General features: G+C 51.8%; 1 protein-coding gene across 1 annotated transcript in view; it reads right to left on the bottom strand.

Annotated features, from left to right (window-relative positions):
* Positions 1-7,424: 7,424 nt before the first annotated feature.
* P4HA3 (prolyl 4-hydroxylase subunit alpha 3) overlaps positions 7,425-26,777 on the bottom strand; it is a 35,316-nt gene continuing 15,963 nt past the window's right edge. Inside the window, exons 6-13 of the mRNA XM_037878513.2 lie at positions 26,317-26,480; positions 25,489-25,665; positions 23,921-23,985; positions 20,001-20,160; positions 18,081-18,143; positions 17,134-17,202; positions 11,183-11,279; positions 7,425-8,633 (exon numbers count right to left, since the gene is read on the bottom strand). Of these exons, the coding sequence (XP_037734441.1) occupies positions 8,563-8,633; positions 11,183-11,279; positions 17,134-17,202; positions 18,081-18,143; positions 20,001-20,160; positions 23,921-23,985; positions 25,489-25,665; positions 26,317-26,480 (866 nt within the window). The 3' untranslated portion in view covers positions 7,425-8,562. The remainder of the gene's footprint in view (positions 8,634-11,182; positions 11,280-17,133; positions 17,203-18,080; positions 18,144-20,000; positions 20,161-23,920; positions 23,986-25,488; positions 25,666-26,316; positions 26,481-26,777) is intronic.

Here is a 26,777-nt window from a genome sequence, read left to right as displayed (position 1 = left end):
ACAAATGACGGGGCTGGCTGGACAGTGGGGCTTAGGCTTGACCCAGCAGGTCTCTTCCAGTCCATTAGGAGGTTCTTATGGAGCATTATTATGTATATTACGGTAACACCTGCAGGCCCAGTCCAGCGCACGAGTGCTTACCCTGTGGCCCTAAAGCTCCGTGCCTACTCCAAGCTCCGATAGGCTCCGTAGGTCTGATTGCACAGCCTTGTGCTCCGCTTGGCCTTGGAGCCGCAGCTTGCTGCCAGCAGCCAGGCAGTGCGTTGGCACAGAGAGGAGACAGTGGGGCACAGAGTCCCAGGGAGCAATGCTTGTGACCCAAGGGCCTGAGGCTGGGTTGCAATAAATTTGCTCATGGTGTACTGGGCATGAGTGGGAGGGATCTTAGTACCTACACCAGACAGTCCCCTACCGGCTCTGGGGTTACGGCAGCTACACGCAGTGGTATCTAGCTGCTTTGATGAAGGACAGGCCCTGGGCCAATAGTCTGAGCACAGGATTTAGGATTCCCCTGTAAGCGCTTTCTGCTTGAGCTGCCCAGCTGTAAGTTAGGGATGATAATTACCACTCATCTGTCTCTCAGTGGTCACCTGAGGCTAGCTGGGCTTCATAAAGCCCTATGTCTCTGGAGCGTGTTATGTAGCAGCCCAATTTAGGTAGTTATTTTACAGCTCTGTGTCCCACTCTTTGCCACTCATGGTAAGTTTTGGCATAGCCTGTGGCCATATCAAGCCAGCTCCCCGGCACTTCACAGATTGTCCCCTCAGCCTCTGCAGAGTCATTAGAACGTTCATTAGAAAGGGCCGGTAAGCATCTAGCCCTTCTGACTGTGAAGAATACCTGAATGCAGTCCAAGGCCATGCTCTCTTGCTGAGTCTGCAAACAGCCTATGCAAACTGCTCCCATTCATCTCAAGGAGATGTTAACCCTGGATCCTACTGATTGGTGTTGAAATGCATCCTTAACTATTTCAGTGCTGATCCTTTTAGCTGACACACACAGCTATTCTGGGGCTGAGTGGGAAGATTTGGGGATCATGGGTGGAGCTTGAGTAAAGTACTGCCTGCCTCTTTCTTTTTACAATCTGAGCCCTGACACCGAACGCATTCCATTACTCTCTCATGTACCATGTGCTGGGTAATAACAGAATCACAGAAGTAGAGGACTGGAAGGGACCTCTATAGATCATCTAGTCCAGTCCCCTCCACTCAAGACAGGACTAAGTAGTAACGAGACCATTCCTGACAAGTGTTTGTCTAACCTGTTCTTAAAAACCTCCAATTATGGAGACTCCACAACATGCGAGGACTCCATGTTTCTAACTGGCTCTTTACTAAGGCCTGGTTTACACTAGAGAGTTAGGTTGACATAAGGCAGCTTACGACGCCCTAACTCTGTAAGCGTTTACACTACAATGTTGCTCCCGCCAAAGTAAGTCGCCCACTACAGAGACCTAGTAACTCCACCTCCGCGAGAGGCATAGCGCTTAGGTCAATGTAATTAGGGCAACACAGCATCCATGTAGCCATGGGGCTGACCCTTAGAGCCGGAGACAAAATGTGAAACAATAGCAGCTGTGAAACTGACAAGAATGTCAATTTCACGGCTGGTAGGATCCCTGCTGTGAAATTGAGGGGGTGCTGGGCTCACAGCTCAGGCTGTCAGCTCCAGGGCAGGGCGGGGCTCCAGCTGTGAGCCCGTGCAGCTGTCAGTGCCCCACAATGCCCCACTTCAATCTGCACAAGTGCTCCTGGTGAGGATGTGCACCCCACCGGCAGAAGGAGGGTAGTGTGGACACCAAAAGTTGATTTAGTTGCTGTAGGTCAACCTAACTTAAGTCAACCTAATTTTGTAGTGTAGACAAGCCCCTAAGAGAACTATTTACAGAGCAGCTGCAAATGCAGCTAACATTCCAGCCATGTGTACACAGACTGACTTTCCAGTGCTGTGCCCTTCCCTCCAAGTTCCAGGTTGGTTGTTACAATTACTATGGTGGTGGGTATGCTGCAGAAAGCTGAGCTAAATAATGGTAAAAGCTGGTGCTGGACTGTCTGGTGTAGTTATTGAAGGTCCTACTTATGCACCGGACAGGACTTGAGGCTCCCTGAAAATCTTTTCGGATACAGCGCAAAACAGTCCCACTGAGCCACTCGTCTACCAGCTCAGCAGCTGCTATGGTGCCAGCTGTTCAGTTCTTTCCAAGGCTACTCACGAAGCAGCTTTTGCAGCACAGGCTCAGCCATCAGTGCATTCGAGGCTTCCAGAACAACCAATACCTTCTCCTGTGATTGCGGCCAGAAAAAAACCCTGGCGTGTTATTATGCTGGGAAAGGGGGTGGAGGAGGGAAATCCAGCTCTGTGCTGGTTAACCACAATGGCCATTCCTCAAATATTAACTCAGTTGATTTTACACCGCCAGGGAGGTGGGCGTGTGACCCACAGCTCCAAGGGAAATGCTGCTTTCTTTTCCTCTTCTGTGGCCGTCTGGCTGCCAGGGCGGAGTGCCAGAAAGATGCAAAACCCGAGGGCTAGGAAGGGCAGCTATGGCACTGGAAAACCAGGGGTGGCCTATTGTGGCTTTGGATGGGGCTGATGTTAACGAGTGGAGGCAGCTAGGAGGAATGGGATGAAGCCGAGTGAAGAGAGGTATTCTGTTCAGGTTCCTATACTGAGCCCATCCCCAGGGTATCTGAGTGCCCATCCTAGGCTGCAGAGCAGGGGAGGTGAAAGCCGAGAGACTGTGTGAGAGCCTCCCAACGGCTCGGGATGGGAGCCCAGGCAAATGAGTCATTAATGAGAGCGGGCAGAAGACTGGAGGACATGCTATAGGGAACAGACCTCCTGGGTCTTGGGGCATGGACTGACTGAGTGGCCTGGTAGTGTGTTTCCCACTCCAGTGGATGGGTCTGCCTAGATGGGCCCCTGATTACTCTGGAGGCAGAGACACAGGGCAGAGGAAAACAGTGGGAGCACAGAAAGTTGCATGACCCCAGCTCTATTCCCCTCTCTGCAATGTGCTCCCAGGGCTCCAGGATAGCAGGGGCTCCTGGAAATTTACCTGCCTGCTGCCCCCCCCCGCCCCACTTCCAAGAAAACCACCAGGTGGAAGCCCCACAATGCAAAGCTTCTCTCTGCTCATTACAGCACTGAGCTAAATGCGATCAGCCTCATGGAGGCTCCCATAGACACTAACACCCCTCCTCCCCCCCACAGCATGCGGCATGCGGCTTTCTGCTGGCAGGGACCAGGGCCGGGGAGCCATGGAACAGGAAAGCCAAACAGACCCGAGAGCAGCGATTAGCAGAGACAGAGGATGAGAAGGGGAGAAGAAAAGAAGCAGAAAAGGAAGGACAGGAGAGAGAAAATGGAACAGAAAACCAAGCTCTTACATAGCACTTTTCATCCCTAGAGCTCAAAGCAAGTCAGTGTCATTATCCCCATTTTACAGATGGGGAAACTGAGGCATGGAGAGATGAAGTGACTTGCCCAAGGGCACCCTGCAGAGCCAGGAATAGAATGCAGCCCAATCCTGCGCTCTAACCACTAAGCTACCCTGCTAACGCTGGGCCAGGGCATGGTACCAGGAGCCCAATACCAAGAGCCCACATGGAGCCTGCACAGGAGACAGGTGGGAGCCGCTGGTCTAGGAGGGCTGTTCCATTGTGGAGGCCTGTGATTCTCCAGCCCAAAGCTCACTAGCGACCAGTAATAGTGCATCTGAGTGGAGCAGACTGGGGCCGTCAATCTAAATATGGGGCCGGGGAGAGGATGGCTGGACAGGAAACTTCTTCAGCTAGAGAGTGATCTGGAAGCCTGTGCATGGGGTGGGGAAGCAGGAACTCCTGAGTCCAAATCCCAGCATTGAGAGTGATTGGCTGGGTGGCCTTGGCTAAGTGATGTCACCTCCGGCTCTAGGCATCAGTGTGCCTAGCTATCCAAGGGGATTGCAATCCTTCTCTGTCTCACAGGGCTGAGGTGAGTTGACTATAGAGCATTACACAATATACTAAGCTGATTGGCTAGTCAGTGTGAGTCCGCTGTCCTCTGCTGGATGGAATATGAACTGCTCTCCTATGTGTCATAGACCCTGCAGTGCTAATGGCGATTCTCCTCTAGCTCAGCTCACTGGGGTCTGTGGTTTGGGAGCAGTAGGATCTGAGTTCAAGTCCTGCTGCCACTTTAAAGATCCATCTGGCTGGGGTGTGCAGCATAGTAGCAGCCTAACCAGCTGTGGGTTTTATTGTTTTATTATTGTTATACCCAGGCCAGTATGTTTAAAGGAAGACTCTCGGGGCTGTCCATACTGCAGCTGGGAGCTCTGCTAAGCTAGCACATTAAAAATAGCAGTGTGGATGGTGCTGCATAGGGGCTGCCTGGACTCAGGTGGGCTTGGATTCGGGTGGCTAGCCGGAGCCACCGCCTGGGACAAACGGCCACATGGCTACTTTTAGCAAACTACATCAAGCAGAGCTAGCGTGTGTCTGTCTAACTGGGCTGGGAGTCAGTCCTCCCAGCTGCAGCAGAGACATGCCTGATGGAACCAGAAAACTGGCTAAGAGAGGAAGACATTTATACAGACCTTTGAGTATTTGTCCTAGAGCAGGGGCGGGCAAACTTTTTGGCCTGAGGGCCACATCTGGTTTTGGAAATTGTATGGAGGGCCGGTTAAGGGAGGCTGTGCCTCCCCAAACAGCCAGGTGTGGCCTGGCCCCCTCCCCCTATCCACTCCCCGCCCCCTGCTTCTTGCCCCCCCGCCCCCGACCTCTGCCCTATCCACCCCACACACACACTTCCTGTCCCCTGACTGCCCCCGGAACCCCTGCACCTGACTGCCCCCCACCGCCCCCTCAAGCCCCCGCTCCTTCCTGACTGCCTCCCCAGGACCCCTGCCCCCATTCAACCCACCTGTTCCCCGCCCTCTGACCGCCACGACCCCATCCACACCCCCACATCCCCTGACCACCACCCCCGAACTCTCCTGCCCTCTAGCCAACCTCCCCGCTCCCTGACCCCTTACCGCGCTGACTGGAGCACCGGTGGCTGCTGGTGCTGCAGCCGCGCCGTGTGGCTGGAGCCAGCCATGCACTGTGCAACTCAGAGCACCGGGTCAGGCTGGGCTCTGCAGATGCGCTGCCCCCGGAGCTCGCAGCCCCAATGCCCAGAGCATGGTGCTGGCAGCATGGTGCACTGAGGCTGTGGGGGTGGGCGAACAGGAGGGGAGGGGCCGGGGGCCAGCTTCCCGGCCCAGGAGCTCAGGGGCCAGGCAGGAGGGTCCCGCGGGCCACAGTTTGCTCACCTCTGTCCTAGAGAGACAGCTAATTACTCCCAACTCCACAGCGTTCACCGTTAGCTGGGTAGCTCCTCACTGCCACTTATCGCCCCGCAGCTCTTTGCAGCACAGAATTGAACACGTACTGTGCACCACGCTACAGCAGGGGGCAGAATTTCAGCAGCGAGCAAAGAACTGTTCAACAGGCACAAGCCACAGGGAAAACAGGGGCTCGACATGACAGTCAGTATCCCACTGGGCACTGGGTTTAAAAGGCTACTGGGCTAGCTGCCCGTGACACTGTAGTAGTGGAGACAGTGGACCCTAGGCAAAGGGGAGAGGAGGGAATAAAAGGAGACTCGTGAATGGAAAAGTCACTGGGCGCGTTTTTTAAAACTATTCCGAGCTCAACCATAAGATAGGGGCTGGATGCAGGAATTGCTGGGTGAGGTTTTCTGGCCTGGGCTATGCAGGGGGTCAGACTAGATGAACGCAATGGTGCTTTCAGGCCTTACAAGCAATGAAGCTCTGTCTGACAAGCGAGGAAGAAACACCATTGTGAGGCAAAGGAATGCAACCGTGAAGCTCTTAAGAAAGCAGCAGGGTAATAAACGAAACAAAACGAAAGCTGCACAAATCACGAGGGTTTGAGATCCCCTTCCAAAGTCCCCCAGGAGTTGCGGATTAGACTCGCGTGACATTTTTACAAATGAAGAGCTGGGAGGCGGGTTGCAAAATCTTTCGTTGCGAAAAAATGGCCGCCACGGTTTGGTTTTCGTGAAAATATTTGTGACTTTCGTAAGCTTAAGTTTTACTGAAAAAGATGCGTTTCGCTTCTCAAAACCAGCAGGTTTTAAATGAAAACCGTCAGAACTGTTTTCTGTACAAGCTTTGATTACGAAATGTATTAAAAACAAACTAACGGCTAACAGATGTTTCGGAGGCTTCCGAACGCAAACGCCACCAAGATGTCAAACTTCTGGAGAAAACCAGTTTCCTACAAGCTCTCTTGCTGGTGACGCTTCCCCTTTAAGGCAGGCAGCTTCCCTGGGACCTGCTGGATCTGCTGGTGCACTGGATCCTTTGAATGCTGGCCTGGTGCTGGGATACAACCAACACAGGCGACATTAGCACCTTCCTCTCCTCCTGGGCTGCGCTTCTTGCCAGATTTACAGTTCAGACCGATCATTGCAACAAGGGAATGGAGCACAGCCTTGGGACTGGGAGCCAGCCCAAAGCTGGCTTACAGGCAGCTGTCTGGTTGCTATAAACTGCCAGCGGACACAGCAAATCAGCATCATTCAGCGCCCTGCGACAGCAGTGTTATTAGCAATGATTTGCTCTTCTATGCGTTTATACCTACTGCCGAACAGACAGCAGCCTCGGGGGGGGCAATACAGTAAGACATCAACATTCCTCCTTAGCTGGCTATGTTGTTGGAGGGTCAGCCGCCTTTCGCGAGGCTATTTGACTAGGCAGAGCTACAGACTGGTCTTCAGAAACAATGAGGAGTCCTTGTGGCACCTTAGAGACTAACAAATTTATTTGGGCATAAGCTGTCGTGGGCTAAAACCCACTTCATCAGATGCATGGACTGGAACATACAGTAGGGAGGTATAAATACACAGCATATGAAAAGATGGGCATTGCCTTACCAAGTGTGGGGGGGTCAGTGCTAATGAGCCAATTCAATTAAGGTGGAAGTGGGCTATTCTCAACAGTTGACAAGAAGGGGTGGAAATCACTTTTGTAGTGCTAATGAGGCCAATGTAATCAAGGTGGCTCATTTCAAACAGTTAACAAGAAGGTGTGAGTAACAGACTCCAACAAGAAACGGCAGCACTGGAATTAATTTGCAAACTGGACACCATCAAATTAGGCCTGAATAAAGACTGGGAGTGGATGGGTCACTACAAAAACTACTTTCCCCCTGCTGATACTCCCAGAGCCTCCCGCCCGCCGCAAACAGCTGTTTTGTGGCTTGCAGGAGGCTGGGAGGGAGGTGAAGGGGGGAGGAGCGAGGACGCGGTGCGCTCAGAGGAGAAGGTGGTCCTGGACAGGAAGAGGTGGGTCTAGGGTGGAGCAGGGGCGGGAAGAGGTGAGGCTCTGTTTGTTGTCTCTGCCAATGGACCTTGCCCTTCTGAAGCAAAGAACATTCTTGATTCAACTGATGAAGGTGCCTTTCCATTCGAAACTGTAAGACTCCGGAGCTCAGCTGTCTTGAAGGCAACATTCAGAAAAGTGGGACTTGGTGATTTCTGGACTCAGTATGCTGCCCAGTTTCAGAATAGCCAGAATCCAGCCATCTATCTTTTAATGATGTTCGGATCAATGTACCTCTGCAAATCTGGGTTTTCTACTATGACCTTTATAAAAAAACCAACCCCGCAGTTGCCTGACAGATGAGCATCTTCACCAGTGCATGTGCCTTGCCCTGATCTCCTACAAACCACTCCTCACCAAGCCTGCCAGAGTCATCGATGTCACCTCTCCCAGTAGAGATTGCCACAAACACAGGGAATAATGGTGATTTGTAGACTTGGTTAAAAGATAGAAACACTAATACTTGTGTTGCAGTCAAGGTCTTTATTTGTTGGCAGCTGAAATTACTATTTGTTTTTAATTTTGTCAGCCTTCTGCGCAAATGGCCCGCCTCGGGTCATAAAATTCTCCAGATCTAATTGAGTATCGCTGCCTTACCCTCGCCCAATGCAACATTGATTCCTCCAGCATACTGTGCAGGCCAGAGTCACCCCATTAGGGGATTGCCCTGGCTATTCAGTCTCCCTTTGCTTTATTTTCCCCTGATAGACCAAACTCTGCTCTAAATGACACTGGTGCCAACCTAGGGTTGAAGTCAGTGAATAACTCCAGACTTAACATGGCCAGTGTAACTGAAATCAGACTCTGGCCCTCGGACTAGTTCCTCCCCCTTGGCCCATGGGAACTTCCTAGGAACGGCATCACGCCCTTTCTGCTGTTCTTGTTCCCCAGCTGAGCGAGCCCCGGCGCATCCAGCTGCCTCTTTCTCTCCTTACAAGTGCCCTGCTCCCCTCCCACTGTGACTTTTGTTCCATTCCCCCCTCCCAGCCCCTCCTGGATCCTTAGACTCAATATGCAGCAGAGGAAGCCTTGCTGAGACGTGCCTTGGCAGCAGGCCATATTCCCTTGCAGCCAACCAGCTGGCTTTTCCAGGTGGTCCCTGCTTCTGGCTCTGATGGCGGTGGGTTTCCATCCTGCACTTCTTCCCATGCCTTTGGATTGGGTGGAGTGGTCACGCTCTGCTCCGGCCCTTAGTCGTTGGGGTCAGGGCCGCACTGCCTTCGGAACTCCTGCCCGTGTTCGTGGATCCATTTGTTTGCCACTGTAAGAGATGGGGACGACGCACACTGAGAGAGGGCGGCACTGGGTGTCCGCACGGGTTCAACAGGACAGTCTCAGAGGCTGAGGTGGAGGAGAAGCTCAGGCGTTCAGCCCATCTGCCTGCTGCTGGGGGATCATGCCCTGCAGCATAGCGGGAGCAGGGAGCAGTCAGGACTAAAAGCCAGGGGTTCGTTCCTAGTCCTGGCTCAGACACGGACTCAAGTCAAGCATCCCAAATTGCTCGGGGCCAGATATTCAAGGGCTCTGCCCCCCACAGTGGTCTGAGTTGTGTTTGAAAATCCGGCCACTTATTTGGGTGACTCCATAGGGGCTGAACATTCTGGTGTGAAGTGCTCCCTGCCTCAGTTTCCCTAAAGTTCTAAAATGGAGAGAGTAACAGAGATGCCAGGAAGGGATAGAGACCCTCCTGAGTCAGCCACCCACTGACTGAAGAGGCCAGAGGGAGAACTCCCCGATGAGCTGGTAATTCTGCCATCACCCACCTCCTAGGCCTTTCTTACCTCTTCTCCTGCAGTTAGCTCTGGCCACTGTCAGAGATGGGATGATTGAGTGTAAAGCCACTAATGCTTGGAAAGCCCGTGGAGAGCCTCAGGTGGGAGGCGTTCTCGGAGGGCAAAGGGAGAGTGTGCGTTGCCGGAGCCTGGGGCAACTGACTGGGGCTCACGGGCTCAAGCTACAAATGACCACGTAGCCGTTGTGGCTCGGGCTCTGAAGTCTGGGGAGGCGGGTGGGCTTCGGAGCCCGAGCTCCAGCCTGCGGGGCTATTCTTAGGGCGGTCGCCCAAGCCGCGCGAGCCCCAGTCCATCGACCCGGGCTGCTCATTGCGTAGAGACACCGAGTCGGATCGCTCTGGGAGGGAGCTGGCAGGGCGGCGCTCACTCCCTGGGCAGTGCCAAGCTGCTGCAGCCACAGCTGCTGGGGAACCCGGCGGGCAACGCGCTCAGTGGCTGTAGAAAGTGGAGCTGGAGCTACAGCTCCCTCCCTGCGACAATGCAGGACGGCTCCCTAACCGGAAAGCGTGGCCCGTAGGATGGGAAGGAACCTTCTGGGTCACTGACACCAGTCCCCTGCTAGCGCAGGCAGCCCCGGCCCATCCTGCCCGTCGGAAACTGCTCAAGACTAAGGGAAGGTGCAAAGCAGGCTGAACTGAAGCCGGAGCAAGCTCCAGGCCGGGGTGCTGGGAAGATTCGGGCCCCAAACTCTGGGCTGGCTGCCATCTTCACGGGGAGGGAGCTAGTTCAGCTTTTATTTACACCCCAGACTAGCTTTATTTTTAAAGCCTCCCTCCCCTTTTGAAGGATACCCATTACTATGGCAACAGAAACTGTCCCAGGGCTGGGCAGAGCCACAGGCTAGCACGATGAGAAGCAGTAACCCGCGGTGCTTTCCTAGCACGTGCCATCGGGCCTTCGCCAAGCACTGAATGAATCATGCATGAACCCTCGGACAGCCCCTCTGTCCCAAGGCAGTATTAGCTCTGCAGCTGGGGAAACTGAGGTATAGCGGGGAGGTGAAGGGACTCAGACACAGCGGGGGCTAGATCCCCAGGAGCCCTGACTTCCTGGCCCCTCTGTTCTAATCACTAGACATTGCTGCCAACTGGCATAAAGGTCATTTCTGTGATTGTTTGTCATTTAAACCATCCCACTTTTGCACGAGATATACATTTGCCTGTTAGACACCACCCAAATAGGCAGCTAGGAAAGGCTGATTCCCCACTGTGTCTGAGTCCCTTCATCTCCCCGCGGTACCTCAGTTTCCCCAGCTGTGTTTATTTTAATGTGATCTCTGTGTGTTGTGAGCCTCTCAGCTCTCAAAAGCTAAGCAGGGTCATGATGGCTTAACACATGCACGGGAGACCTCCACAGAGAGCTAGAGCAGAGATGCGGCAATCCAGCAGGGGGTGCTCTGGTGCTAGAGGCACACTGTCTTCCTGGAGGTTTTGGCATTTGGAGATGGAAAACTAAGCTCCTGACCACTTGTGGCTGTTAAAGGTCTCGAGTCACTTTTCACAAGCATCAGGGTGCTGGCCAAATTCTACTTCTGGACCTTACACCGTGGTTCCCTAAATTCTCCCCATAGTGTCAGTCAGACACAGTATTCTCCACTTCCTGTCCTAAACTGTCATGCAGCACTGCTGTGAACAGTTAAACAGCTGCCAGGCTTCACCTCAGAGGTGGCTGCATTTCAGAAGGGGTGAAGTGATGTTTAAGTATCCCGCACCTAGACATCATTTTTTGCGAAGTGCTTGGAACTCCTGTTGCAGAGGATTATTAGTGTTTCGAAGGTGTCTCTCATCTGCTGCCCGGTCCCTCTGTCCTGGGGCTATTTTGGCATTGCAGCACCATCTCATCCCTACTTCCTGCCTGTACTAGCATGCCCATCCTGGGCAGACAGGGTGACTAGCTTGATGCCCTCTGCCAGGCCATCCTTTCTCCGGGTTTCACTGCACCAGGGTTTCAAACAACAGAACACCTGATCAGGGAGGCTAGCGGGCTGTGCATTGTGATGATCTCCGGCGTCTCTTACCCCACTTGTCTCCCGCGAGGACCGGGCAGCCGGCGTGGAGGGTGTCCCCGTTCCCGGCTCCGTTCCTGTAAAGGTTCCACCAGAACAGAGCTGCATTCTGGAAATGAGACAAGATGCGTGACGGCTGGAGGGGGCTCCCTCAGCAGCACGCGGCACCCACTGGTGAGCGAGTCGGGTTCTGTCGCTGCTCATTCACAGCAGATCGGAGTCTGTTGCAGTCCCTTTTGGGAGGTGTAGTGTTTTTAGCTCTGGTGTTCCCCAGTTCCGTCCCCCAGCATGGCGGCTGTCCCACACACATCCATGCACTGAAATGACCTGTCTGTGTCTGTGGTGCCCAAGGTACATGCTAGTTTCATTGCTCAGGAAGAAGCAGTTTACTGTATATACACACTTGTTATTCGGCCTGCTCCCAGCCTTCCCATTAAACTGGAGGGGTCCGAGACAACTGCTTTGCAAAGGCTGCAAACTGCCACTGCTGCTTAGCACTCCCTGGGGAAGGAGACCCTACAGCACAATGGAGCAACAGCTGTCTTGTGGCTACAGCACTGAATCATGGGTCAGGAAACCTGGCTTCTGTTCCTGGCTCGGCCACTCCCGACAGTGTAAAGGGGCTTTCGGGGGCCCATGTATCAGTGAGCCCCTGGTGCTGCTGCAAATCTTCTGCATTGCTCAGATTACAACGCTTCACAGTCTGAGTCCAAAATTAGATTCACCTTGTAACGATTCCATCCCCTGTGGGGACAGGCACCACCCTCTGAATTGGGCAATCAGACATATTTGGGTCTGAGCACAGGCCCAGGAGCCAGGATATGAGGGTTCTAATCCCAGCACTCATCCTGTGCTCTTGGGCAAATCAACCTCGGTGTGCCTCAGTTTCCCCATGTGTAAAATGGTGATAATAATGCTACTTCCTAGGCGTTTCGAGGCTTAACTTGTAAAAGATTTTGAGATCCTGTAGTGAAAGAGGCAATAGCAGGACAATGTATTATTTAACCATTACCTAAGCCACACATCAGCCCTAGAAGGGAAGAATTATCATCTCCCTTTCACAGGTGAGGCAGAGATTAAATGCAATTCAGACGAAATTCTTCCTAGGGTACTTAACAAACTAGCTGAAGCAATCTCAGAACCATTAGCAATTGTCTTCAAGAACACATGGAGGATGGGTGAGGTTTCAAAGGACTGGAGGAGGGCAAACCTAGCTCCTATCTTTAAAAAGGGGAACAAGGAGGCCCTGGGGAATTATAGACAGTCATCTTAACTTCAATCCCTGGAAAGATACTGTAACAAATTAGTAAACAATCAGTTTGTTAGCACCTGGAGGATAACAGGGTTATATGAATAACCAGCATGGATTTGTCAAGAACAAATCACACCAAATGAGCCTAATTTTCTCTTTGACAGGGTTACTGGCTGGGTGGCTAGGAGGCAAGCAGAAGACATGCTATATCTTGATTTCAGTAAGGCCTCTGACACAATTCCACATGACATTCTCAGAAGCAAACTAGGGAAATTTGGTCAACATGAAATTACTAGAAGGTGGGTGCACAAGTGGTTGAAAGTCTGTATTCAAAGATAACAAGGAGTCCTTGTGGCACCTTAGAGACTAACAAACAAATTTATTTGGGCATAAGCTTTCCTGGGTAGTAGTTATCAATAATTACTGTCAAACTGGAAGGGCAAATCTAGGGTGTGTCCAGCAGGGGTCAGTCCTGGGTGCAGTACATTTCAATATTTCCATTCATGACTTGGATAATGAAGTATGTGTATAAAATTTGGAGGTGACTCCAAGCTGGGAAAGGTTGCAAGCATGCCGGAGGACAGGATTCGAATTCAAAACAACCCTGACAAATTAGAAAATTCGTCTGAAATCAACAAGATGAAATTCAGTAAAGGTAAGTGCAAAGTGCTACACTTAGGAAGGAAAAATCAAATGCGCACCAACAGAAGGGCAGTAGTGCTGCCAAGAAGGATCTGGGGGTTACAGCGGATCGCAAATGGAATATAAGTCAACAATGTGATGCAGTTGCAAAAAGGCTAATCTCGTTCTGGGGTGTATTAACAGGAGTGTTGGATGTAAAACACAGGAGACAAATGTCCCACTCTGCTCAGCACTGGTGAGCCCCCAGCTGGAGTACTGTCTGGGTGCCACACTCTAGGAAAGATTTGGATAAGTTGGAGAGAGTCAGAGAAGAGCAACAAAAATGATCAAAGGTTCAGAAACCCTGACCTAGGAGGAAAGGTTGAAAACCTGGGCATGTTTAGTGTTGAGTAAAGCAGACTGACTGGAGGACCTGATAACCGTCTTCAGCTCTGTTCTAGAGAGGACGGGGATCAATCATTCGCCACGTCCACGGAAGGGAGGACAAGAAGTAATGGGCTTAGTCTGCAACAACGGAGATTTATGTCAGGGGTTCTCAAACGTCATTGCACCATGACCCCCTTCTGACAGCAACAATTACTACAGGACCCCAGGAGTGGGGGGCCAAAGCCCGAGCTGCACTGCCCCAGGTGTGGGGGCCAAAGCCAAAATGCAAGGGCTTCAGCCCCAGGCAGGGGGCTTAGATATTAGGAAAAGCTTTCTGTCTCTACAAGTAGTTAGACTCTGGACTAGGATTCTAAGGGAGACTGTGAAATCCCCATCACTGGATGTTTTTAAGGAAAAGGTTGAACAAACACCTGTCAGGGATGGTCTAGTCTAGCGCAGGGGGCTGGACTTGGTGACCTCTCAAGGTCCCTTCCAGCCCGACATTTCTCTGATTCTGTGATTAAGTGATTTGCCCAAAGCCCTAGGACACTGGTGGTAGCACTGGAATTAGAACCCCCAGATCCTGGCTGCCAGGCCTGTGCTCAGACCACACTCCCCCCCCCCCCCCAAATATGTCTGATTACCCAGTTCAGAGTCCCTCCAGAATTGACCTCATCCTGCTTCCTCCCCAACAGGTTACACTTAGTGGGAACTGTCCCTACAAGACAGTGATGGGAAGAGGGTGGTGCCTGTTCCCACAGGGGATGGAATCATTACAAGGTGAATCTAATTTTGGACTCAGACTGTGAAGCGTTGTATTTTGAGCAATGCAGAAGGTTCGCAATGTTGGATCATAATAAAGAAGTTCTGTATTAAAATCACAAATGAGTTTGATTCCCCATAGTTTAAATTCCAGGGTATTACTAATTAAGAGGTCTCTTGGCTTTTGGTACTGTTTCTCTCCCTCTATGTGTGAAACTTGCAAGCTGCTAATTGTGTTAGTACATTCTAAGACAGAATCTGTTCTCAAAGCAACTCACAGAGAGAGAGACTCAAAGCAATACTCTAAAAACAGAAACAGCACCCAGAGACTCCCCGCCCTTTTGTTGTATTAACAATTGTGATTAAAATAGAGATAGAGGATGTATGTGGGTGGATGCTTGGTGTGGATAATAACTGAATGATCAGGGAGGTGCCAGCCTAAGAATCCAAAAAGAAAAGGAGTACTTGTGGCACCTTAGAGACTAACCAGTTTATAAAATTTATAACACGGCTGCTACTCTGAAACCTAAGAATCCAGTGTCCATCGGCTGAAGAAGGCGTCAAGTGGAAATAACCAGAGGACCCCCAGAGAGCAGACTGGAATCCACCCAACAGCCTCAAGAATGGGAGAACCAAAGAACAAGATAACATCTAGCAGCACGGAGCCGTCAGAAATGTGCCATCTGAGGACTGATTCAGCAACAGCATGATGAAGCAATTCCCATAGATTGGCATAGGAAGAAATTCCTATAAAAATAGACTCTAAAAAGTGAGAACTTTGGGGTCTGATTCTGCAAACCAACTTCCAGGAGCATCAGATGAGCATCTGACAAGGCCCTGCTCCCTCCTCATGTCCAGGCCACCTGGCCAGTGGCTTGGCATGAGCAACTCTAAGGCAGGTGAAAAGAAAAGGAGTACTTGTGGCACCTTAGAGACTAACCAATTTATTTGAGCATGAGCTTTCGTGAGCTACAGCTCACTTCATTGGATGCATACTGTGGAAACTGCAGAAGACATTATATACACAGAGACCATGAAACAATACCTCCTCCCACCCCACTCTCCTGCTGGTAATAGCTTATCTAAAGTGATCATCAAGTTGGGCCACTTCCAGCACAAATCCAGGTTTTTTCACCCTCCGCCCCCTGTCGTGTCCAGGAAGTGGATCTCTTGTGTGGACTGGACCAGGCTGAGGTTGCTGGAAATGGCCCACCTTGATTATCATGCACATTGTAGGGAGAGTGGTCACTTTGGATGAGCTATTACCAGCAGGAGAGTGAGTTTGTGTGTGTATGGGGGTGGGAGGGTGAGAAAACCTGGATTTGTGCTGGAAATGGCCCACCTTGATTATCATGCACATTGTAGGGAGAGTGGTCACTTTGGATAAGCTAATACCAGCAGGAGAGTGAGTTTGTGTGTGTGTGTGTGTGTGTGTGTGTGTGTGTGTGTGTGTGTGTGTGTGTGTGTGTGTGTGTGTGTGTTTTTTTGGTGGGGGGAGGGGTGAGAAAACCTGGATTTGTGCTGGAAATGGCCCACCTTGATTTTCATACACATTGTAAGGAGAGCGGTCACTTTGGATGGGCTATTACCAGCAGGAGAGTGAGTTTGTGTGGGGGTGGGCGGAGGGTGAGAAAACCTGGATTTGTGCTGGAAATGGCCCAACTTGATGATCACTTTAGATAAGCTATTACCAGCAGGAGAGTGGGGTGGGAGGAGCTATTGTTTCATGGTCTCTGTGTATATAATGTCTTCTGCAGTTTCCACAGTATGCATCCGATGAAGTGAGCTGTAGCTCACGAAAGCTTATGCTCAAATAAATTGGTTAGTCTCTAAGGTGCCACAAGTCCTCCTTTTCTTTTTGCGAATACAGACTAACACGGCTGCTACTCTGAAACCTATCATTATCTAAGGCTGGTAACTATGATAACAACCTTGCAGAACCTCTGTGTGTGTGTGTGTGTGTGTGTGTGTGTGTGTGAATGTATGAATAAATATGAGATTGAATGGAATGTTATAGCTGTAACTAACTGCTTACTATGATTCTTTCTGTATTCACAATAAATGTGGTATTTTGCCTTTTTCCCTTTAATAAGATCCTGCTGGTTTTTAATTTATTGGTATAACAGCAATGGGCCAGTGGCTCACTGACACATGGGCCCCGAAGGCCCCTTTGCACTGTCGGGAGTGGGGAAAAGGGGCTCAGTGGAAATGAGGATCAGGCCCAATCAAGCCCCAAACTGTGAGAAACTCACCTGGTTTGCAGCTTCTCAGCCCAGGTTCAAGCAAACACCTCCAGAGTGCAAGCCCAAACCCCCTTCTCCCCCAAATCTCCAGGAAAGACCAGTTCCAGAGTGGAACCTTGCAGCTCACCCCTAGCTATGCAATGGGCTGAACCAAACCCCCAGATCCAGCCACTCCCGAACTCCAGAGAAGTCTGGATCTGGACTGGCGTGGCTCCTGCCTGGAATGGGACGGGTGTTTGGAGAGAGCGTCCCTGTGTGTTTGGGGGGGAGGGAGACTTAGCCGAACTCAAACACACTTTGCAGGATGCCAGACATTTGCACAAGCCAAAGCTGCACCCAGCTCCATGTGTAATTGGGACACACAAGGAGCTGGCACCTGTCCCCTGGGAACAGCCTGTTTGGCACGGTCCAGCCCTGAGACATGACCGCGGTTCCTGTTGTCCAGCCAGAGCAGCTGCACGGCCAGCTGAGCACGGACTAGCAGGTTCTGTGGTCTAACAGCGAATGTCCCCAGAGAGGGAGCTTCCACCGCGGCCCCTGGGAGAGGTTTCCACTTGGGAGGTGTTACTCATGGAACAGATGAGGAAATGGCAGACTGGAGTTAATGGTCCAGCTACCTCGTGGGGTGGCTGTCCGTTCCCAGCTGTGCTGGAGAGACTATATTTCTGGAGATCATGCTGGAAAAAACTCCCACTCACCTTGACCACAGGCACACTGAGGTTTGCATAGATAAAGGCAGTGGATCCTCCGGCTTCTACTGAGCTCAGCTGGAAAACAAGGGCAGCACTCAGTGTAACACTGCGTGTTTGCAAAGCCTCTTTCACAGGGGGCGCTTTACCGAGGAGGCTGCTTTGCACGTGGGGAAACTGAGGCACAGAGCGACGCTTTGATTGGCTTGAGATCACACGGCCTTCAAGGCCCTGCACAATTCTGCCCCTCCCTGCTTGTCTGTTCTTGTCTTTTATCACCTTGCTCCCTTGCGCTGCCAATGCTGCCTTGAAGCCAATTTGTTGGCTTCTCTCACAGACTTCTCTGTATTTTTTTAACACTGCCTGGAATGTCCTACCTGAACTAACTCATACCACGGTGCGCATAACGAACACCCACAAGGGAAGAGCTAGGCTGGTGTTAGCTACTGACTGGCTCATTGTACCAACGCTGTGCCGAGGTTCTGTAGAATCTGAGCTTTCATTTGAAACCATATGTCTAGCCCTAGTAATGGGAAGAAAACCTCCTGCCTGTGACATGATGGGGGGCTGTAACCCTCAGCTCAGAGAAGTGTTGGGTGCCTTAATCCATCTCAATTGGGTGTTGACCCTGAACCCTACTGACACCCTGAAACATTGTTAACTGTTGATCCTTTTAATCAGAAACATCCAGCTGGTCTGGGGTTGCGGACAGAGCTTGTATAGAGCACATTCGCTCCTAGTCCAACCCCTGCAGCTGGGAATAGAAACCAGGAGGCTCCCTGCTCTAACCACTAGCCCACAACACATCTCATTGCCTGACATGGTTGCAGGCTGCAATTCAGCTTAGCGTGATTGAGGCTCCCTTCGAATGATATCCCTAGACATCTTTTAACCACCCTTCACACTCACTAAGAAACAAAAGCCTGCCCAGGCCCCAGCTGGCAGGGAATACTCACATAGATCATGACTGTGGCCAGTCTGTTACCCGACTTCATTCTGTAAAGGGGGCTCTTTCTTGACTGCATCAAAAGAGAACAGTTGTTCATTCACGGACCCAGCACTGCTGCACTATTCATAACAGAGCTTAATGTTACCAGTGCTATGGGACATGGCCCTGCGCTCAAAGGAAGCAGTTCAGGCCAAAAGCCCGATCTACCTTAATAAGATCCACTGTGCCCAGTTGCCTGCAATGTCGAGACAGAAATTAGAAATTAACAACAGGAAAGGCCAATGGACAAGGTCACCTATGCCAATTTGCATCTGCCACCTCAGGGCCAGTAAGCAAATAATCTTGTAGCAGACTCCTAAACATGACTGCTATTCGAAGCATATGCACTGAATTCTGCCATATTTACCACCCCTTACATCAAGGCCTGCAAATCTTTACTAGGATGGAAGCAATGAACACTGGGCAGATTCTGATCTAAGTTACACTCACGTTAATCAGGAGTCACTCTACTGAAATCAGGTGTCACCCAGGTGTAAACAGGTGCAAGGGAGAGCAGAACCCAGCTTATGGTATAATATGTGTAGAACTGGCTTTAAAATGCCAATAAGTTTTCACTGGAAATGTGAAATTTTTTCATTATTTCAAAATGTCCTGTGGAAATGTTTTGTGTTTTCATTGAACTATCCCAAGCCAAAACCGGGAGATTTTCCTGTAAAATGTTTCCATTTAAAAACGCTGATTTCTTTTTAACCCCATCTTTGGCCATATTCTCTGTCCCAGGGAGACAGCAGCCCTTGGGGTTCCAGAAAGGAAACAGGAAAGAATCCTGTGATAAATGAAAGGGGGTGGGTGGGGAATAGCTCCCTTTTATGGACCCAGCCAGCCAGTTAGCTATAAAATCCCTCTTCGTAGCTGTTCTCTACTTGCTTTACCTGTAAAGGGTTAAAAAGTCTGACTGCTTGCACAGGTAAAAGGAAGGGAGTGGGCACCTGGCCAAAAGAGCCAATGGGAAGGCCAGAACTTTTTAAAGTTGAGGAAAAAACTTCCCCTTTGTCTGTCTGTGTTGTTCTCCGGAGCAGTGATGCTGTAAAAACTTTTGGGCCAGGTATGAAAAATCATCAGATCATACCTAGAAACTATTCATTTAAAACCCCAGATATGTAAGTAGATCAGGAAATGTCTAGGAAGACGAGAATAGGTTTATCTCTGTTTATTTCTTTATGGCTTGTGGACTCCTCTCTGCTAACTCCAAATGCTTTTGTTTTGCTTGTAACCTTTAAGCTGGACCTCAAGAAGGTTATTCTTGATGGTTAATTTTTGTAAGTGGGTTCTTTAAATCTAGCAATAGTCTGAGTTTCCAGATGTATTTTCTTTCTTTTTTCTGTTCTTAATAAAATTTACCTTTTTTGAGAACAGGATTGAATTTTTGTGTCCTAAGAGGTTTGTGCACATGTTGTTTAATTACCTGGTGGCAACAGCTGATTTCCTTTGTTTTCTTCCTCAGCTCTTCCCCGCGGGGGGCTGAAAGGGCTTGAGGGTGCCTCACAGGAAGGAATTCCCAAGTGCGCCTTCCTGGGCTCTCAAAGGGGTTTTTGAACTTGGGTGGTGGCAGCATCTACCCATTCAAGGTCAGAGAGAAGCTATAACCGTAGGAGTTTAATACAGGCTGCAGTGGCCAGTGTTAATGTTTAGAATCCTTGCGGACCCCCACGAAGTGCCGGAGTGGGCAATCAGCCCTGACACACCCCAGGAAATAGACTGATCAGCACCACAGCCCTGGAGCGGGACTGAAACACAGGACACTGCTGCATGGCACCGTGCCAACAGACGCCAATGGGAGGCCTCCCGTAGACTTCAGTGATCATTGGCTCAGGCCCTGTGTGAAAATGACCCATTGTGATCCTGTCTCATGGGCTTTGTTACTCACTGTGGCATGGTCAAAATGAGGCTCGTAGTGTCCACCTATGCCATAATTCACCACCTGTAGGTACTCCGCATACGGTGGCCGAATGTTCAAGCCAGTCAGGGCTGCAATCCTCTGATCGAGCGACACGATCACAGGGTCGACCGTGTCCTTCAGCCAGGCGCTAGAATGCACAGCAGACAAGCTCAGAGGGGTCGCCCAGAACAGCTGGCAGCAGGATCCCCAGGTGGAATCTGTTCTAAATGCCCAATGAGCCAGAGTCAATCGAGTTCCACCAGGGAAGAGCTCCCCAGGGACGAATTTGGCCCCATGTGCAGTAGGCTCAGGGTTATTGTCCTTACTGGACGGATAGGGGAAACTGAGGCACAGAGAGGCAAAGGGCCAGATTTTTTAAAAGGGAAAATCCACTTGTGGCAAACCCTTAATTCGCATGTGCAAAACGACCACGATCTACAGCCCAATGGGCGTCTTTTCATTGACTCGAATGGGCTTCAGACTAGGCTCTAGGGGCCAGATTTGGAAAGGTATTTGGGCACCTACCTACAGCTTTGGGCACCTAAACCCCTTTAAAAAGCTCGTGCAAGGTGACTTGTCCAAACTCACCCAGTGAGTCTGTGGCAGAGCCAGGACCCCGCCCCAGGTCTCCTGTTTCTGAAACAAAATCAGCTTTTCTCCTGCCTCTAACGTGCTGCCAGTGGCTGAATGCCTCACTCAGAGCAGAGGCCGCGCCAAACAGAGACGGGGGCATGGCAGCTGCTGTCTGAAGGTTGGCAGGTAAAATGTGAACTGCGAAGGGATCTTTACTTTCCTGGAGCTGGTTTCACTGGGCGCAGCCCTGGAAGCTTCTTGATGTACCCGGACTATTTATGTCAAAGGCCTTTGCCTTTGTAATCGTCCTGGAGGCCGTGTGTTTTGGATCAGTGCATGGAAACCGTATTCTTCTACCAGATCTGTTTGCTGACATTGGCGCAGCTGTGGGCCAGCCTTTCAGAGTGTTCCAGAATCTAATCATCTGCCAGATTCTGTTCCCCGCTTCAGCTAGAAACAGACCAGAACCAGCACGCTGGAGCCAAACAGTACGGGGTGGGATTGGGGGTACGAAATCTAAACCCAACACTAAATTCCATGAATGGCACCTATTTTATTCTTCTTCTTCTTCTATGACATTTGTACCTAGAGGCCTCAAGCACAGTCAGAGGCTCATTGCGCTAGGTGCTGTACACGCACACATAGTCAGACAGGTCCAGATCCTCAAAGCCAAATAGGCACCTAACTCCCTTTGATTTCAATGGGTGCCCAAATACCTTTGAGGATCTGGGCCATAGTCCCTGCCCCAAAGAGCTTACAATAGAGAAGACAGACAGAAGGTGGGGACAGGGAAGAGGCATTGTATCCCCATTTTACGGAAGGACAACTGAGGCTCAGAGAGGTTCGGGTATATCTATACCGCGATAAAGACCCAGGGCACGACTGCGGCTGGCCCAGGTCGGCTGACTCAAGGGGGGAGGGGTTCAGACATCCGTGAGCTAGAGCGACCCTGCCAGTCCAAAGAGAGAATATTGCAAAGGTGCAAAAGCCACCCTGCTCCCCACCCCCCACCCTGTCGGTCCCAAGGACTCAGTGCCAACCTTGTCAGTGAGAACCCAGAATGGCACCAGCTGGCAGAAGAGTGGCCACACGGGGGCTGGCACCAGTCTAGCTAAATTGCAAATTCTGTGTGCGGACCAAGCCTCGGGCTGAGCTACATAAACACGGAGGATCCTGCCTTAAGTTGCTGCTGCATCCACTTTGGGGTTTCAGGGAGTGTGCAGAAAGGGGGGGGACGGGCCCAACAATCCTGAGAGGGCAGGAAAGAAAATCAGCTCTTTCATCTCAACGGCTGCCTCTTGCCAATGGCCATGAACTGCTGTCCGCATGGTGGAGTCACATTACGCAGCGCGGGAGAGTCATCGGGGCAGAATGTAGCCCGCAGAGCCCCATAAGGAACAAATCATCTGCTGGCTAACAAATAACTGAATCCCACCCAGACGTACGTCTGAAGTGCCTCATTTGTTCCGTTGTTTTTCAGCCAGAGGGATTTTCAGTGTCATTACGAGGTCTGTAGAGAATCCAGGTTCACACCCAGAACATTAAACCTGGAGACAATGCCGGTCTTGCCTTTTATATTGTACCTCGATAGTGACTACTGGGGTCTGCTGGTTCGAGCAGGGGCTTAGGCATTAGTACGGCTGGATTCGGTCTTCCCTCTGCCACTGACTTATTGTGTCACCTTGGACAAGTCTCTGTGCCTCAGTTTACCCCACCTATACGACAGCAGTCATTATACTAACAGGTACCTCATTACAGAGGCAGTAGCTAGAATTAATGACTGAATATGAAGGGCTTTCAGCTGCTCAGCGGGGAAGTGCTGTGCGTAGACTGGGTTTCTCTATCAGATGCTGTGCACTTTGGAGATGAGTTCGTCTGGTTAGGGGATCTAGGTCTTCGTTTTTTAAATTAATTTATCTAGTTATCATTTCCTTCTCCCCACGGTTTAATCCCCCCTCCCTTTTCTGGGTCCTGTCATGACAAACACCTTCTCACTGGCAATGGGGTGACCTCTGCCAATGCCCCTTCTGCCTTCTTTAGCAGCCCCCTGGAGCTGCAGGGGTTAAAAGTTACCCTCTCCATCTGGCTCTGGGCCTGGGAACGGAATTCCATTCAACGGGCGTCTGGGGATGAGGCTGGGAGGCTGAGCCTGGAAATATTTTACTGGGATCACTGCAAAGCCACACTACCCCGAGCCTGGATTCTGGATTTAACTCTTTCCTCCTCTGCAGGGGGCCAGGATAACTGTCCTCTCTGTCTCAGCGAAGCTTCCGCAGCAAGCGACCGTCTGAGTTCCAGCCATACATTCTCTTCCCGCGGCAGACTGAAAAGCCTGTCACTGCAGGGGAACTCAGAGACCAGGAATGGGATCCGCAGCCCCGCACTCCGACGATACTGGTTGAAACCCAGCCTAAGGTGAGAATGGTCTAATGTCCCTCCCATCGGAAATTAGTCAGTATCACTCCCATCTCACAGCTGTTTGCTCACCTCGCTTTGCGTCATCGCGGGACCGTCGACACTGGAGCCAGAGGTGCAGTTTCCAGCTGGAGTGACCTTACCTGCGCTAGCTCTGATTGACCCAGTGTGCTAAAAATAGAAGCGGCCGCCCAGGATATGGACCCAGGGTCTCAGACGGGCTCCTACTCGAGGCAGCCGGTCCGTCCCGCTGCTTGCACAGCCAGACTCTATTTTTATCGATTGGCGCAAGCGCAGGCCCTCCCCTCAAGCTGGGAATTGCCCCCCCAGCTCCAGTGTAGACGCATCCTGGGACACAGAAGTTCCCAGCTCTTAGTGAGAGGTGATTGCAGAGGCCTCAGTACCGTTCATTGTTTCCTGTCAGGGACTCCTTGGCCATCCCACTCTGCCCCAGATGGTCTAAGTCTGGCCCCCTCAAGGATTGAACTCACAACCATAGGTTTAGCAGGCCAATGCTCAAACCACTGAGCTATCCCTCTCCCACAACTGGAGCTGTCACTTGGGTACCAATAGCAGTGAAGCCAAGGCAGCACCGACTAGCCACCCCAGTACAAGCTCTCCAGGGAGACTGGGTACATAATCGGGCAGCGAGCTCGTGCTGCTGCAGCTTCATTGCTATTGGGACCGGAGCTAGCTCAGCCAGGTCCACACATGCTGCAATCCCCCCATTGCAGTGCAGACGTATGCGGTGTGTTTGTACAGCACCTAGCACAATGGGACGCTGCTCTAGTCGGGGGCCCTCTAGGTCCTGCTGTAATATGATTAACAATAAGATGGGTCAGACAGGGCATGAAATTCCAGCTGTGAGAACCCTGGCGCCCAAACGTCGGGGGGTGTGTGTGTGTTGGGGGGTTAATTACCTCTTACTTATCCGGTACTCGGCTTTCTGCTGCTTCTCTTCTGAGGCAACCACTGATCTCTGCAGCTGAGCAACAGGGAGACAAGAGCACACGAGATAGTCAGGGGACATAACAAATATGGGACCTGCAGTCGCACGGGGAGGCCGACAGGCACCTACGCTCCCAGCTGGATTAAGGCAGGAGCTATGGATCTGTGCATTCAGGCTTTGCGCCGGGATGGGGCCCACAAAGTGGGGATCCAAGCTGGGGCGCTATTAGCCAGCCAGCGAGAGCCAGGCACCGAGCCGCCCGCTGCTGCGCCGCTGGCTGGCATCGCCGGCCCGGCAAGTTCTCTCCCCACTGACGCTGAGGTGTAGCCGTGGCAGGAGGGGATGGAAGGCTGGCCACCAGCCGAGCTGCAACCCGCACGGTCCTCCCTGTAACGGGGCAGGCCCTGCGAGTGCCGCGATGAGCCACTCAGCACACACCAGACAGTGGGAGAGAGAGGAGAGCTGGGCCCAGCAAGAGGCTGAGCTTGGGTGGCTCTCGTACAGTCCCAGGCCTACAGCACTGACGACTTGTCAGTCCTGGATTCAGTTACTAATTTCCCCATGGGCTGCTTTGCTCCAGTACCAAGGCACCAGGTCTTCCTCCGGGAGCCCAGAGAGGCAGCTAAAGACATGCGGTTTACTTCAGAACAAACCGTTTAAACGCGGGGCTGACGAGCGGACGGTTCCGTCCCTCTCTTTTTGTTACCTCGGATAGCAGCGTCTTCCTCGCGTTCCTCTGGCTGGGAGACAATCCACCACTAGCCCCCTGCCCTCCTAAAGAACGAGCCGCCCGACAGTCTCACGCTGCTGTACGATCCCTAGTGAATTTCGTCCCTGTTCCAAGTGGTGAGCCGGCAATCGGTGCAGACTGCCAGGCCGTGAACGTGCCCACCAGAATGTTAAGCCAGACAGTTGTTCATGTTTCTACGATGGCTTCTGTGTTGAGGAACTTAGCTAGATTCACAGATCCTAAGGCCACCACTGAGCTCTGTGGAGCTGAAAAGCTTGTCTCTTCCACTCACAGAACTTGGGCCAATAAAAGATATGACCTGACCCCCAGTGTCTCTCTCATATCCTGGGGCCAACACGGCTACAACAACTCTGCACAGCACAGGCCAGAGAACTTCCCTGTCGCAATACCTGGCTAAACTACAGCAGATCTTCTAGAAACACACCCAGTCCTGAAAAACGCTTCACCCGGCTCTCGGCTGCAGTGCGGCTCGGACCCACGTCCTTCGGCATGGAAGGAACAAGCCCCTGCCACTTAAGGCTAAAATCCCATTACCGGGTGCAGGTATAGGTGTAGCTGGGGGCTGGAGTCATGAAGGCCTGACTGAGTGCCGAACTATCTCGTGGGTTTCTTTGGATGTGTGGATGGGGTTCAGACCCACCTCTAGCCGTCCAGACGCTCCCATTTGACTGCATTCAGATGACATCCCCTCCTCCCTTGCCATGGAAAGGTGTTTCTCTTCCCCATAGAGCTGTATGAGGAGATGTGTGTGCATTAGGTCTGCAAGGAGCCTTGTTTGATGAACTCACCCAGGGAGCTGCAAGCCCCTTGATCTTCTCCGCCTCCAGGTCGCTAACGAAGTCGTGGTACAGGGCTACGTACGGCTGCAGCCGGATCAGCTCTCTTTTCACCGGCTGGAGAATCAGGTAGGGGCTGTCGTTCGTCTCGTACGAGCAATGGAGGGCGGGGATCTGATACTGGGTTGGCTGAAAGGGAACCAGCCCAGGGAATGTGTGAGGAGACGGCTGGAGACTCCAGCTTACAGGGGACTGAACCTCATCTAGTGCTGGGAGCTTCAGGTGCCCTGGAGCCACATGCTCCCTCTTTCCCAGCAGGATCGTGCTTAGAATTGACAAGGTCTGCAAAGGCTTCGCCTGCAGCGCTGACGAGGCAGGAGCTAGAATCCCAGGGCTGAGAATGGGTCACAGAGCCAGTCAGCTCAGGGATATCGGCTCAAACCTGGCCTAGGCTGACAGTGACCCAAAGCGGCTATTATGTGATGGCTACTGGGGGCCTGCTGGGCCTCCCTCCGGTTCTCGTCTGACGGCCACCAGCCGCAGCCAGGCTAACTACAGAGACGGAGCAGGGGACCTGCAGCACTCAAAGGCCTGAGTCTAGAGCCAGGCTCCAGCCCCGGGGGCTGGACCAGCCCCAAACCCTTGGGAGAGAGGCACAGAAGCGGGCACACAACAAACACCGACCCGCGGGTTACACTGGCAGATGTGTCACAACACCCTCGGCCAGGACTGTCTGGGCAGGTGTGAGGCACACACCGGGGCTGTCCTGGGCAAGAGGACGTGAGTGGGTCTCGTTCACCGTCACCCCCTAGCCCCACAGGAAGGCTCAAGGCTCCATACCTGTGACCCCAGAGTCTGGCACAGCTCTTCATAGAGGTCTCTAGTCTGCAGGTGAGTCACATTCGGCCTCTGCAGGCCCACCTCGGCCATGGCGCGCTCTGGACTTTCCACCAAGAGCCTTTCATACTTCAGGACGTTCCTAGCGATTCTTTTGTTGCTGGGATCTGTGGGGAACAGCATAGGCACGTTACCCCGGCCCTCGGCAGGTGGCTTTGGCAGTGCTTCGATGCTCCGTGGACACGGGCACCACTGACTGAGTTCATCTGTCGGCTTTCATAGCGTTTTAACAGCTATTCCTTCGTCTGCTCTGTCCCTATTTGCTGAAATACAAGTAAAATCACTCAGCGTCGTTGTAGCCGTGTCAGTCCCAGGATATTAGAGAGACAAGGCGGGTGAGGTCGTATCTTTCAATGGACCGGCTTCTGTTGATGAGAGAGAGACAAGCTCGAAAGCTCAAAAGT

The sequence above is a fragment of the Chelonia mydas genome, chromosome 1 (genome assembly GCF_015237465.2).
Source record: "Chelonia mydas isolate rCheMyd1 chromosome 1, rCheMyd1.pri.v2, whole genome shotgun sequence".
NCBI lineage: Eukaryota > Metazoa > Chordata > Testudines > Cheloniidae > Chelonia > Chelonia mydas.
This window is presented reverse-complemented; position numbering and strand designations above follow the sequence as displayed.